General features: G+C 62.6%; 1 protein-coding gene across 4 annotated transcripts in view; it reads left to right on the top strand.

Moving 5' to 3' along the window:
* INPP5A (inositol polyphosphate-5-phosphatase A) overlaps positions 1-15456 on the top strand; it is an 83424-nt gene that overhangs the window by 30276 nt on the left and 37692 nt on the right. For all 4 annotated transcript variants that reach the window (XM_060171074.1, XM_060171077.1, XM_060171076.1 and 1 more), the window contains 2 exons: positions 8673-8773; positions 14623-14710. In XM_060171074.1, coding sequence (XP_060027057.1) covers positions 8673-8773; positions 14623-14710 — 189 coding nt within the window. The remainder of the gene's footprint in view (positions 1-8672; positions 8774-14622; positions 14711-15456) is intronic.

The raw sequence follows: 15456 nt of genomic DNA, 5'->3' as shown, positions 1-15456 counted from the left end.
CCCCCAATCCCACAGCCCCACAGCCCCCAAGTCCCACAGCCCCACAGCCCACAGCCCCACAGTCCCACAGACCCACAGCCCCCCAGTCCCACAGTCCCACAGACCCACAGCCCTGCAGACCCACAGTCACACAGCCCCACAGCGCCCCAGTCCCACAGCCCACAGCCCCACAGCCCCACAGTCCCACAGCCCTACAGACCCACAGCCCCACAGCCCCCCAGTCCCACAGCCCCCCAGTCCCACAGACCCACAGCCCCACAGCCCCACAGTCCCACAGTTCCACAGCCCCACAGCCCTACAGACCCACAGACCCACAGACCCATAGTCCCACAGCCCCAGAGTCCCACAGTCCCACAGCCCTACAGACGCACAGCCCCACAGCACACAGCTCAACAGTCCCACAGACCCACAACCCCACAGCCCCACAGACCCACAGACCCACAGTCCCACAGACCCACAGTTCCACAGACCCACAGCCCCACAGATCCATAGTCCCACAGTCCCACAGCCCTACAGACCCACAGTCCCACAGTCCCACAGCCCACAGCCCCAAAATCCCACAGCCCCCCAGTCCCACAGACCCACAGCCCCCACAGCCCCACACACCCACAGTCCCACAGCCCCACAGTCCCCACAGCCCCAAAATCCCACAGCCCCCCAGTCCCACAGACCCACAGCCCCAACAGCCCCACAATCCCACAGTACCACAGTCCCACAGCCCCACAGCCCCACAGACCCACAGCCCCACAGCCCCACAGACCCACAGACCCACAGCCCCACAGACCCACAGACCCACAGTTCCACAGACCCACAGACCCACAGCCCCACAGATCCATAGTCCCACAGTCCCACAGCCCTACAGACCCACAGTCCCACAGTCCCACAGCCCCAAAATCCCACAGCCCCCCAGTCCCACAGACCCACAGCCCCCACAGTCCCACAGCCCCACAGTCCCGACAGACCCAAAATCCCACAGCCCCCCAGTCCCACAGACCCACAGCCCCCACAATCCCACAGTACCACAGTCCCACAGCCCCACAGCCCCACAGACCCACAGCCCCACAGACCCACAGACCCACAGCCCCACAGATCCATAGTCCCACAGTCCCACAGCCCTACAGACCCACAGTCCCACAGTCCCACAGCCCACAGCCCCAAAATCCCACAGCCCCCCAGTCCCACAGACCCACAGCCCCCCACAGCCCCACAGCCCCACAGTACCACAGTCCCACAGCCCCACAGACCCACAGCCCCACAGTCCCACAGACCCACAGTTCCACAGACCCACAGACCCACAGCCCCACAGACCCACAGCCCCACAGATCCATAGTCCCACAGTCCCACAGCCCTACAGACCCACAGTCCCACAGCCCACAGCCCCAAAATCCCACAGCCCCCCAGTCCCACAGACCCACAGCCCCACAGACCCACAGCCCCCCAGTCCCACAGCCCCACAGCCCCACAGCCCCACAGCCCCACAGACCCACAGACCCACAGACCCACAGCCCCACAGACCAACAGCCCCCCAGTCCCACAGCCCCACAGCCCCACAGCCCCACAGCCCCACAGACCAACAGCCCCCCAGTCCCACAGCCCCACAGCCCCACAGCCCCACAGCCCCACAGTCCCACAGCCCCACAGCCCCACAGACCAACAGCCCCCCAGTCCCACAGACCCACAGCCCCCACAGCCCCACAGACCCACAGTCCCACAGCCCCACAGTCCCCACAGCCCCAAAATCCCACAGCCCCCCAGTCCCACAGACCCACAGCCCCACAATCCCACAGTACCACAGACCCACAGACCCACAGACGACCCACAGCATGTGGGGTCCATGGGCAGGGCGCGTGGCTCTGGGCCAGGCTTCCTGGGGGCCCTTAGTGAGCACGGCCGCCTACCGGGACCTGGCACCACTGTCCCCGCAGCCAAGGCAGGACTCTGTGGGCAGCCAGGATGGAAGCCAGCACCTTTTGAGTGTCTGGGGTTCATGCTGTGGTGGGTGCTTGCTCACTGGTTGTTTTAGAAGGTGAAGGTGCCTGGGGTGGGAGGAGGGGCACAGCTCTGCTCCCCCGCTGTGAAGTGCCCCACGGGCAGGCGCCCCTGTGGCAGCTGGGGTTTGAGCGACTAAGGCTGCCCTGGGGGTCCTCCCAGCCACGTGGCCCTTGGAGGAGCCTCAGACCAGTGCCCGCTTCTGGGTGGGCAGCTGTGCGGGGCCGGGAGAAGCCGAGCTGGGGCCGTCCTGCGCCCGCCCGCCCGCCCGCGGGAGTTCCGGCCCCTTATCCCGCCGCCCTGCCACAGCAGCCTTCCTTTTTAGGCCAGGACTCCTCCCGGCTCCTGACAGCCCGACTATTTTTACCTCTGGCTTGGCCTGGCTCTGAGGCCGCTGCTCTGTTCCTGGGACCAAGCTGGTCTGGGCACACCAAGGCCACCAGCCACCCGCACCACCCCACGGGACGTGGGCACACCTGCCCATTTATGACGCTGGGCTGTTTCCTGCCAGCCTCCAACCTCTTCTTCTGGAAGCTTCTTTTGAGCCTTTCCATGAAAGGACCACTGTGTGTTTTCCAGCTGTCTGATGCCCCAAAGCTAGAAGATCCTTCCGGTAGAACAAGAATGAATTTTGCCCACAGCATGGCAGAGAGTGCCTGAGGCCCTGGGGGAGGGCCTGTGCCCCCCTGCCCCCTGCCAGCCATCAGCCTGTGGCCTTTTTCCAGAAGGACTGTGCCCACCCTGCACAGCCCTTGCCCAGCCCAGAGAAGGCCTCACAGTCCATTCTCTGACCGTGTCCCTGCCCTCATGACCCACACTCCATCTCTGACTATGTCCCTGCCCTGATGACCCACGCTCCATTCTCTGACTGTGTCCCTGCCCTCATGACCCACACTCCATTCTCTCACTGTGACCCTGCCCTGATGACCCACACTCCATTCTCTCACTGTGTCCCTGCCCTCATGACCCACAGTCCATTCTCTGACTGTGTCCCTGCCCTGATGACCCACGCTCCATTCTCTGACCGTGTCCCTGCCCTGATGACCCACAGTCCATTCTCTGACTGTGTCCCTGCCCTGATGACCCACACTCCATTCTCTGACCGTGACCCTGCCCTCATGACCCACACTCCATTCTCTCACTGTGTCCCTGCCCTGATGACCGACGCTCCATTCTCTGACTGTGTCCCTGCCCTGATGACCCACACTCCATCTCTGACTGTGTCCCTGCCCTGATGACCCACACTCCATTCTCTGACCGTGTCCCTGCCCTGATGACCCACAGTTCATTCTCTCATTGTGTCCCTGCCCTGATGACCCACGCTCCATTCTCTGACCGTGTCCCTGCCCTCATGACCCACACTCCATCTCTGACCGTGTCCCTGCCCTGATGACCCACGCTCCATCTCTGACTGTGTCCCTGCCCTGATGACCCACACTACATTCTCTGACTGTGTCCCTGCCCTCATGACCCACACTCCATTCTCTGACTGTGTCCCTGCCCTCATGACCCACGCTCCATCTCTGACCGTGTCCCTGCCCTGATGACCCACGCTCCATCTCTGACTGTGTCCCTGCCCTCATGACCCACACTCCATTCTCTCACTGTGTCCCTGCCCTCATGACCCACACTCCATTCTCTCACTGTGTCCCTGCCCTGATGACCCACACTCCATCTCTGACTGTGTCCCTGCCCTGATGACCCACACTCCATTCTCTCACTGTGACCCTGCCCTGATGACCCACACTCCATCTCTGACTGTGTCCCTGCCCTCATGACCCACACTCCATCTCTCACTGTGTCCCTGCCCTCATGACCCACACTCCATCTCTGACTGTGTCCCTGCCCTGATGACCCACACTCCATCTCTGACTGTGTCCCTGCCCTCATGACCCACACTCCATTCTCTGACTGTGTCCCTGCCCTCATGACCCACACTCCATTCTCTCACTGTGTCCCTGCCCTGATGACCGACGCTCCATTCTCTGACTGTGTCCCTGCCCTGATGACCCACACTCCATCTCTGACTGTGTCCCTGCCCTGATGACCCACACTCCATTCTCTGACTGTGTCCCTGCCCTGATGACCCACAGTCCATTCTCTGACTGTGTCCCTGCCCTGATGACCCACACTCCATTCTCTGACCGTGTCCCTGCCCTCATGACCCACGCTCCATCTCTGACCGTGTCCCTGCCCTGATGACCCACACTCCATTCTCTCACTGTGACCCTGCCCTGATGACCCACACTCCATTCTCTCACTGTGTCCCTGCCCTGATGACCCACACTCCATTCTCTCACTGTGACCCTGCCCTCATGACCCACACTCCATTCTCTGACTGTGTCCCTGCCCTCATGACCCACACTCCATTCTCTCACTGTGACCCTGCCCTGATGACCCACACTCCATTCTCTCACTGTGTCCCTGCCCTCATGACCCACACTCCATTCTCTCACTGTGACCCTGCCCTGATGACCCACACTCCATTCTCTGACCGTGACCCTGCCCTGATGACCCACACTCCATTCTCTCACTGTGTCCCTGCCCTGATGACCCACACTCCATCTCTCACTGTGACCCTGCCCTGATGACCCACACTCCATCTCTGACTGTGTCCCTGCCCTCATGACCCACACTCCATTCTCTCACTGTGTCCCTGCCCTGATGACCCACACTCCATTCTCTCACTGTGTCCCTGCCCTGATGACCCACACTCCATCTCTGACTGTGTCCCTGCCCTCATGACCCACACTCCATTCTCTGACCGTGACCCTGCCCTGATGACCCACACTCCATCTCTGACTGTGTCCCTGCCCTCATGACCCACACTCCATTCTCTCACTGTGTCCCTGCCCTGATGACCCACACTCCATTCTCTCACTGTGTCCCTGCCCTGATGACCCACACTCCATTCTCTCACTGTGTCCCTGCCCTGATGACCCACACTCCATCTCTGACTGTGTCCCTGCCCTCATGACCCACACTCCATTCTCTGACCGTGACCCTGCCCTGATGACCCACACTCCATCTCTGACTGTGTCCCTGCCCTCATGACCCACACTCCATTCTCTCACTGTGTCCCTGCCCTGATGACCCACACTCCATTCTCTCACTGTGTCCCTGCCCTGATGACCCACACTCCATCTCTGACTGTGTCCCTGCCCTCATGACCCACACTCCATTCTCTGACCGTGACCCTGCCCTGATGACCCACACTCCATCTCTGACTGTGTCCCTGCCCTCATGACCCACACTCCATTCTCTCACTGTGTCCCTGCCCTGATGACCCACACTCCATTCTCTCACTGTGTCCCTGCCCTGATGACCCACACTCCATCTCTGACTGTGTCCCTGCCCTGATGACCCACACTCCATTCTCTCACTGTGTCCCTGCCCTGATGACCCACACTCCATTCTCTCACTGTGTCCCTGCCCTGATGACCCACACTCCATCTCTGACTGTGTCCCTGCCCTCATGACCCACACTCCATTCTCTCACTGTGTCCCTGCCCTCATGACCCACACTCCATTCTCTCACTGTGTCCCTGCCCTGATGACCCACACTCCATTCTCTCACTGTGTCCCTGCCCTCATGACCCACACTCCATTCTCTGACCGTGACCCTGCCCTCATGACCCACACTCCATTCTCTCACTGTGTCCCTGCCCTGATGACCGACGCTCCATTCTCTGACTGTGTCCCTGCCCTGATGACCCACACTCCATCTCTGACTGTGTCCCTGCCCTGATGACCCACACTCCATTCTCTGACCGTGTCCCTGCCCTCATGACCCACACTCCATTCTCTCACTGTGTCCCTGCCCTGATGACCCACACTCCATCTCTGACTGTGTCCCTGCCCTGATGACCCACACTCCATCTCTGACTGTGTCCCTGCCCTCATGACCCACACTCCATCTCTCACTGTGTCCCTGCCCTCATGACCCACACTCCATCTCTGACTGTGTCCCTGCCCTCATGACCCACACTCCATTCTCTGACTGTGTCCCTGCCCTCATGACCCACACTCCATTCTCTCACTGTGACCCTGCCCTGATGACCCACACTCCATTCTCTCACTGTGTCCCTGCCCTGATGACCCACACTCCATTCTCTCACTGTGTCCCTGCCCTGATGACCCACACTCCATTCTCTCACTGTGTCCCTGCCCTGATGACCCACACTCCATTCTCTCACTGTGACCCTGCCCTCATGACCCACGCTCCATTCTCTGACTGTGTCCCTGCCCTGATGACCCACACTCCATTCTCTGACTGTGTCCCTGCCCTCATGACCCACACTCCATTCTCTCACTGTGACCCTGCCCTGATGACCCACACTCCATTCTCTCACTGTGTCCCTGCCCTCATGACCCACACTCCATTCTCTCACTGTGACCCTGCCCTGATGACCCACACTCCATTCTCTCACTGTGACCCTGCCCTGATGACCCACACTCCATTCTCTGACCGTGACCCTGCCCTGATGACCCACACTCCATTCTCTCACTGTGTCCCTGCCCTGATGACCCACACTCCATCTCTGACCGTGTCCCTGCCCTCATGACCCACACTCCATTCTCTGACCGTGACCCTGCCCTGATGACCCACACTCCATTCTCTCACTGTGTCCCTGCCCTGATGACCCACACTCCATCTCTGACTGTGTCCCTGCCCTGATGACCCACACTCCATTCTCTCACTGTGTCCCTGCCCTGATGACCCACACTCCATTCTCTCACTGTGTCCCTGCCCTGATGACCCACACTCCATCTCTGACTGTGTCCCTGCCCTCATGACCCACACTCCATTCTCTCACTGTGTCCCTGCCCTCATGACCCACACTCCATTCTCTGACCGTGACCCTGCCCTGATGACCCACACTCCATTCTCTCACTGTGTCCCTGCCCTCATGACCCACACTCCATTCTCTCACTGTGTCCCTGCCCTGATGACCCACACTCCATTCTCTCACTGTGTCCCTGCCCTCATGACCCACACTCCATTCTCTCACTGTGTCCCTGCCCTCATGACCCACACTCCATTCTCTCACTGTGACCCTGCCCTGATGACCCACACTCCATTCTCTCACTGTGTCCCTGCCCTGATGACCCACGCTCCATTCTCTGACCGTGTCCCTGCCCTGATGACCCACAGTTCATTCTCTCACTGTGTCCCTGCCCTGATGACCCACGCTCCATTCTCTGACCGTGTCCCTTCCCTGATGACCCACGCTCCATCTCTGACTGTGTCCCTGCCCTCATGACCCACGCTCCATCTCTGACCGTGTCCCTGCCCTGATGACCCACGCTCCATTCTCTCACTGTGTCCCTGCCCTCATGACCCACACTCCATTCTCTCACTGTGTCCCTGCCCTGATGACCCACACTCCATTCTCTGACTGTGTCCCTGCCCTCATGACCCACACTCCATTCTCTCACTGTGTCCCTGCCCTGATGACCCACACTCCATTCTCTCACTGTGACCCTGCCCTGATGACCCACACTCCATCTCTGACTGTGTCCCTGCCCTCATGACCCACACTCCATCTCTCACTGTGTCCCTGCCCTCATGACCCACACTCCATCTCTGACTGTGTCCCTGCCCTCATGACCCACACTCCATCTCTGACTGTGTCCCTGCCCTGATGACCCACACTCCATCTCTGACTGTGTCCCTGCCCTCATGACCCACACTCCATTCTCTCACTGTGACCCTGCCCTCATGACCCACACTCCATCTCTGACTGTGTCCCTGCCCTCATGACCCACACTCCATTCTCTCACTGTGTCCCTGCCCTGATGACCCACACTCCATTCTCTCACTGTGTCCCTGCCCTGATGACCCACACTCCATTCTCTCACTGTGTCCCTGCCCTCATGACCCACACTCCATTCTCTCACTGTGTCCCTGCCCTCATGACCCACACTCCATTCTCTCACTGTGTCCCTGCCCTCATGACCCACACTCCATTCTCTCACTGTGTCCCTGCCCTCATGACCCACGCTCCATTCTCTGACCGTGTCCCTGCCCTGATGACCCACAGTCCATTCTCTGACTGTGTCCCTGCCCTGATGACCCACGCTCCATTCTCTGACCGTGTCCCTGCCCTGATGACCCACACTCCATTCTCTGACTGTGTCCCTGCCCTGATGACCCACACTCCATTCTCTGACCGTGTCCCTGCCCTCATGACCCACAGTTCATTCTCTCACTGTGTCCCTGCCCTGATGACCCACACTCCATTCTCTCACTGTGTCCCTGCCCTGATGACCCACACTCCATTCTCTCACTGTGTCCCTGCCCTGATGACCCACACTCCATTCTCTGACTGTGTCCCTGCCCTCATGACCCACAGTTCATTCTCTCACTGTGTCCCTGCCCTTATGACCCACTCTCCATCTCTGACCGTGTCCCTGCCCTGATGACCCACACTCCATTCTCTCACTGTGACCCTGCCCTGATGACCCACACTCCATTCTCTCACTGTGTCCCTGCCCTCATGACCCACACTCCATTCTCTGACCATGTCTCTGCCCTCATGACCCACAGTCCATTCTCTCACTGTGTCCCCTGCCCTGATGACCCACGCTCCATTCTCTCACTGTGACCCCTGCCCCCTGTGCCCCACAACCTGGCCTCTGACTGACCTCCACGGCCTGACCTCTGACACTGTCCCCCACAGGTCGTGCATGCCCACACTCCCCACTTCATGGCCCTGCACTGCCAGGAGTTCGGTGGGAAGAACTATGAGGCCTCCATGGCCCATGTGGACAAGTTCGTCAAGTAAGTCGTCATGCTGCCGGGGTGGGACATGGGCATCTGGTAGGGGTGGAGGCAGGGGATACATGCTGTCCCAGGAGCCAGCTCAAGGGACAGCAAACCTGGGGGACTGGAGACAGCTCAGCTCACCTGGGGACTGGGGACAGCTGAGCTCACCTGGGGACTGGGGATGGGACAGATCAGCTCACCTGGGGACTGGGGATGGGACAGCTCAGCACACCTGGGGACTGGGGATGGGGACAGCTCAGCACACCTGGGGACTGAGGACTGGGGACAGCTCAGCTCACCTGGGGACTAGGGATGGGACAGGTCAGCACACCTGGGGACTGGGGATGGGGACAGGTCAGCACACCTGGGGACTGGGGATGGGGACAGCTCAGCACACCTGGGGACTGGGGATGGGGACAGCTCAGCACACCTGGGGACTAAGACTGCTCCGCTCACCTGGGGACTGGGGATGGGGACAGCTCAGCACACCTGGGGACTGGGGATGGGGACAGCTCAGCACACCTGGGGACTGGGGATGGGGACAGCTCAGCACACCTGGGGACTGGGGATGGAGACAGCTCAGCACACCTGGGGACTGAGGACAGGGGACAGCTCAGCACACCTGGGGACTGAGGACTGGAGACAGCTCAGCTCACCTGGGGACTGAGGACAGGGGACAGCTCAGCACACCTGGGGACTGGGGATGGGGACAGCTCAGCACACCTGGGGACTAAGACTGCTCCGCTCACCTGGGGACTGGAGATGGGGACAGCTCAGCTCACCTGGGGACTGAGGACTGGGGACAGCTCAGCACACCTGGGGACTGGGGATGGAGACAGCTCAGCACACCTGGGGACTGAGGACAGGGGACAGCTCAGCACACCTGGGGACTGAGGACTGGAGACAGCTCAGCTCACCTGGGGACTGAGGACAGGGGACAGCTCAGCACACCTGGGGACTGGGGATGGGGACAGCTCAGCACACCTGGGGACTAAGACAGCTCCGCTCACCTGGGGACTGGGGATGGGGACAGCTCAGCACACCTGGGGACTGGGGATGGGGACAGCTCAGCACACCTGGGAACTGGAGACAGCTCAGTTCACCTGGGGACTGAGGACAGGGGATAGCTCAGCACACCTGGGGACTGGGGATGGGGACAGCTCAGCACACCTGGGGACTAAGACAGCTCCGCTCACTTGGGGACTGGGGATGGGGACAGCTCAGCACACCTGGGGACTGGGGATGGGGACAGTTCCGCACACCTGGGGACTGGGGATGGGGACAGCTCAGCTCACCTGGGGACTAGGGATGGGACAGCTCAGCACACCTGGGGACTGGGGATGGGGACAGCTCAGCACACCTGGGGACTGGGAACAGCTTAGGTCACCTGGTGACTGGGGACAGCTCAGCTCACCTGGGGATGGGAGGGAGACTAGGGACAGCATCCTAGAAGGAGATAAAGACACAGGTACAGCTTGGGGGGATAGTGGGAATTAAATAGTTTTGTAGAAGGGGACAGGGACACAGGGGCAGCATTGGAGGGAAGAGGGGTACCAACAGACCCCCAAACACTGATCCCTCAGGCACCACAGATACCTCAGACCCCTCAACCCCATTGATCCCTCAGGCTCCATTGACCTCTCACCCCACTGACACCTCCGACCCCACAAACCCCCAGACCCCTCAGACACGAGTGACCCCTCAGACCCCACTGACCCCTCAGACATCCTGAAGACCCCTCAGACCTCCTGAAGACCCCCTATACCCTACTACCCCACTAACCCCATAGGACCGTCAGACACCTCAATCCCACAGACCTCTCAGACCCCACTGACCCCTGAGACACACTGTCCCCTGAGACCCCTCACACCCCTCAGACCCCACTGACACCTCAGGCCCCACTGACCCCTCAAGCACCACTGACCCCTCAGACCCACTGAGCCCTCAGACCCCACTGACCCCTAGACCCCTCAGACCCCACAGACCCCTCAGACCCCACTGACACCTCAGACCCCACTGACCCCTGAGACCCACTGACCCCACAGACCCCTCACACCCCTCAGACCCCACTGACCCCTCAGACCTCCTGAAGACCCCTCAGACCTCCTGAAGACCCCTCAGACCTCCTGAAGACCCCCCATACGCTACTACCCCACTAACCCCATAGGACCGTCAGACACCTCAATCCCACAGACCTCTCAGACCCCACTGACCCCACTGACCCCTGAGACACACTGACCCCTTAGACCCCTCAGACCCCTCAGACCCCACTGACCCCACAGACCCCTCAGACCCCACTGACCCCTCAGACCCCACAGACCCCTCAGACCACACTGACACCTCAGACCCCTCACACACCTCAGGCCACTCTGACCCCTCAGGCCCCACTGACCCCTGAGACCCACTGACCCCTCAGAACCCACTGACCCCTCAGACCCCACAGACACCACTGACCCCTGAGACCCACTGACGCCATAGACCCCTCACACTCCTCAGACCCCACAGACCCCTCAGACCCCACTGACCCCTCAGACCCCACTGACCCCTCAGACCCCACAGACCCCACTGACCCCTCAGACCCCTCAGACCCCACTGAGACCCACTGACCCCTCAGACCCCACTGACCCTATAGACCCCTCACACCCCTCAGACCCCACTGACCCCTCAGAACCCACTGACCCCTCAGACCCCACTGACACCTCAGACCCCTCAGACCCCACTGACGCCTCAGGCCCCACTGACCCCTCAGACCCACTGACCCCACAGACCCCACTGACCCCTCAGACCCCACTGACACCTCAGACCCCTCAGACCCCACTGACCCCTCAGACCCCACTGACCCCTTAGACCCCTCACACCCCTCAGACCCCACTGACCCCTCAGACCCCACTGACGCCTCAGGCCCCACTGACCCATCAGACCCACTGACCCCACAGACCCCACTGACCCCTCAGACCCCACTGACCCCTTAGACCCCTCAACCCCCTCAGACCCCACTGACCCCTCAGACCCCACTGACCCCTTAGACCCCTCACACCCCTCAGACCCCACTGACCCCTGAGACCCACTGACCCCTCACACCCCTCACACCCCTCAGACCCCACTGACCCCTCAGGCCCCACTGACCCCTCAGACCCCACTGACCCCTCAGACCCCACAGACCCCTCAGATCCCACTGACACCTCAGACCCCACTGAGACCCACTGACCCCTCAGACCCCACTGACCCCTCAGACCCACTGACCCCTCAGAACCCACTGACCCCTCAGAACCCACTGACCTCTCAGACCCACTGACCCCTCAGAACCCACTGACCCCTCAACCCACTGACCCCTCAGAACCCACTGACCCCTCAGACCCCACTGACCCCTCAGACCCACTGACCCCTCAGAACCCACTGACCCCTCAACCCACTGACCCCTCAAACCCACTGACCCCTCAGAACCCACTGACCCCTCAGAACCCACTGACCCCTCAGACCCACTGACCCCTCAGAACCCACTGACCCCTCAGACCCCACTGACCCCTCAGACCCACTGACCCCTCAGAACCCACTGACCCCTCAGACCCCACTGACCCCTGAGACCCACTGACCCCTCAGACCCCACTGACCCCTCAGACCCCACAGACCCCTCAGACCCCACTGACACCTCAGACCCCTCAGACCCCACTGAGACCCACTGACCCCTCAGACCCCACTGACCCCTCAGACCCCACTGACCCCTCAGACCCCACTGACACCTCAGACCCCTCAGACCCCACTGAGACCCACTGACCCCTCAGACCCCACTGACCCCTCAGACCCCACAGACCCCACTGACCCCTCAGACCCCACTGACCCCTTAGACCCCTCACACCCCTCAGACCCACTGACCCCTCAGACCCCACTGACCCCTCAGACCCACTGACGCCTCAGAACCCACTGACCCCTCAGAACCCACTGACCCCTCAGACCCACTGACCCCTCAGAACCCACTGACCCCTCAGAACCCACTGACCCCTCAACCCACTGACCCCTCAGACCCCACTGACCCCTTCGACCCCTCACACCCCTCAGACCCACTGACCCCTCAGACCCCACTGACCCCTCAGACCCACTGACCCCTCAACCCACTGACCCCTCAGAACCCACTGACCCCTCAGACCCACTGACCCCTCAGAACCCACTGACCCCTCAGACCCCACTGACCCATCAGACCCACTGACCCCTCAGAACCCACTGACCCCTCAGACCCACTCAACCCTCAGAACCCACTGACCCCTCAGACCCCACTGACCCCTCAGACCCCACTGACCCCTGAGACCCACTGACCAATCAGACCCCACTGACCCCTCAGACCCCACAGACCCCACTGAGACCCACTGACCCCTCAGACCCCACTGACACCTCAGACCCCTCAGACCCCACTGAGACCCACTGACCCCTCAGACCCCACTGACCCTATAGACCCCTCACACCCCTCAGACCCCACTGACCCCTCAGAACCCACTGACCCCTCAGACCCCACTGACCCCTGAGACCCACTGACCCCTCACACCCCTCACACCCCTCAGACCCCACTGACCCCTCAGGCCCCACTGACCCCTCAGACCCCACTGACCCCTCAGACCCCACAGACCCCTCAGACCCCACTGACACCTCAGACCCCTCAGACCCCACTGAGACCCACTGACCCCTCAGACCCCACTGACCCCTTAGACCCCTCACACCCCTCAGACCCCACTGACCCCTCAGAACCCACTGACCCCTCAGACCCCACTGACCCCTCAGACCCACTGACCCCTCAGAACCCACTGACCCCTCAGACCCCACTGACCCCTGAGACCCACTGACCCCTCAGACCCCACTGACCCCTCAGACCCCACAGACCCCTCAGACCCCACTGACACCTCAGACCCCTCAGACCCCACTGAGACCCACTGACCCCTCAGACCCCACTGACCACTCAGACCCCACAGACCCCACTGACCCCTCAGACCCCACTGACCCCTCAGACCCCACTGACCCCTCAGACCCACTGACCCCTCAGAACCCACTGACCCCTCAGACCCACTGACCCCTCAGACCCACTGACCCCTCAGAACCCACTGACCCCTCAGACCCACTGACCCCTCAGACCCCACTGACCCCTCACACCCCTCAGACCCCACTGACCCCTCAGAGCCCACTGACCCCTCAGACCCACTGACCCCTCAGAACCCACTGACCCCTCAGACCCACTGACCCCTCAGACCCCACTGACCCCACAGACCCCTCAGACCCCACTGACACCTCAGACCCCTCAGACCCCACTGAGACCCACTGACCCCTCAGACCCCACTGACCACTCAGACCCCACAGACCCCACTGACCCCTCAGACCCCACTGACCCCTCAGACCCACTGACCCCTCAGACCCCTCAGACCCCACTGACACCTCAGACCCCACTGACACCTCAGACCCCTCAGACCCCACTGAGACCCACTGACCCCTCAGACCCCACTGACCACTCAGACCCCACAGACCCCACTGACCCCTCAGACCCCACTGACCCCTCAGACCCCACTGACCCCTCAGACCCCACTGACCCCTCAGACCCACTGACCCCTCAGAGCCCACTGACCCCTCAGACCCTCAGATGCCAGAGGCCCCTCAGACCGTCCCCATTGTTTCCCTTCAGTCCCCGTAGGGCCCCACAGATACCGGAGAGCCTCCAGGCCCCACAAGCCCCCCAAGCCCTCCCCACAGCTTCCCCGCAGACCCCTCCGACCCTAGACCTCCCATAGGTCCCCACAGGCCCCCCGACCCCACAGACGCCCCCAGGTGCCCCGCCCGCCCCTGCCGGCCCACTGGTGGCCGGGTGTGACCCGCCGCCCCGTCCCCAGAGAGCTGCTGTCCAGCGACGCCATGAAGGAGTACAACCGGGCGCGCGTCTACCTGGACGAGAACTACCGCTCCCAGGAGCACTTCACGGTGAGTCGCGTGGGCACCGGCTCGCCGCTTCGGGGCTGAAGCGCAGGTCGGGTCCGGGTCCGAGCCCCCACCCGGAGCGCGGCCCGCCGGGGAGGCGCCTCTCTGCCGCGCACAGCCCCGGCCGGGACCCCCACCCGCGCCCAGAGCCCGGGCCGCCGCCGTCGCCGTCGCCGTCGCCGGGCCTCTGCAGGGCGGCCGCGTGGCACCTGCGCGCCGGGACAGGACGGCGCCGCCCACAAGCTGCTCCCTGCCCGCAGCCGCACCCGCAGCCGCAGCCGCACCCGCACCCGCACCGGCACCCGCAGCCGCAGCCGCAGCCGCACCCGCACCCGCACCGGCACCCGCAGCCGCAGCCGCAGCCGGCAGGGCCGGGGCGAACCCGACAAGGTGGCGGCCAGCCGCGGGGCTCGGAGGAGCCGCGACGGGAGGGCGAGGGGCTTCTCCTGGGCGGCCCGCCGTTCCCGGGGGCTGCAGACCCCCGTGTGCCCGGCAGGTGGCGGCCACGCCCTGCTCGGAGGAGGCGACCCGCCCAGGGCCACCCCGGCTCGGCGGGGACGCGGCGCCCTCCCCGCTCCCGCCCCGTTCCGGCCCCGGCGGCCTGCGGCACTCGCCCCGCGTGAGGTGAGGGGCCCGGGCGCCCCGCGTGAGGTGAGGCCTCTGGCCCAGGACGGGGGGGGGGCCCGCGGGCGCAGCGATGGCCTCCGGCAGAGCCCGGCCCTTGGCCGCCGACCCCGGAGCCCGTCGGG

This window comes from Erinaceus europaeus, chromosome 14 (genome assembly GCF_950295315.1).
Source record: "Erinaceus europaeus chromosome 14, mEriEur2.1, whole genome shotgun sequence".
Lineage (NCBI taxonomy): Eukaryota > Metazoa > Chordata > Mammalia > Eulipotyphla > Erinaceidae > Erinaceus > Erinaceus europaeus.
This window is presented reverse-complemented; position numbering and strand designations above follow the sequence as displayed.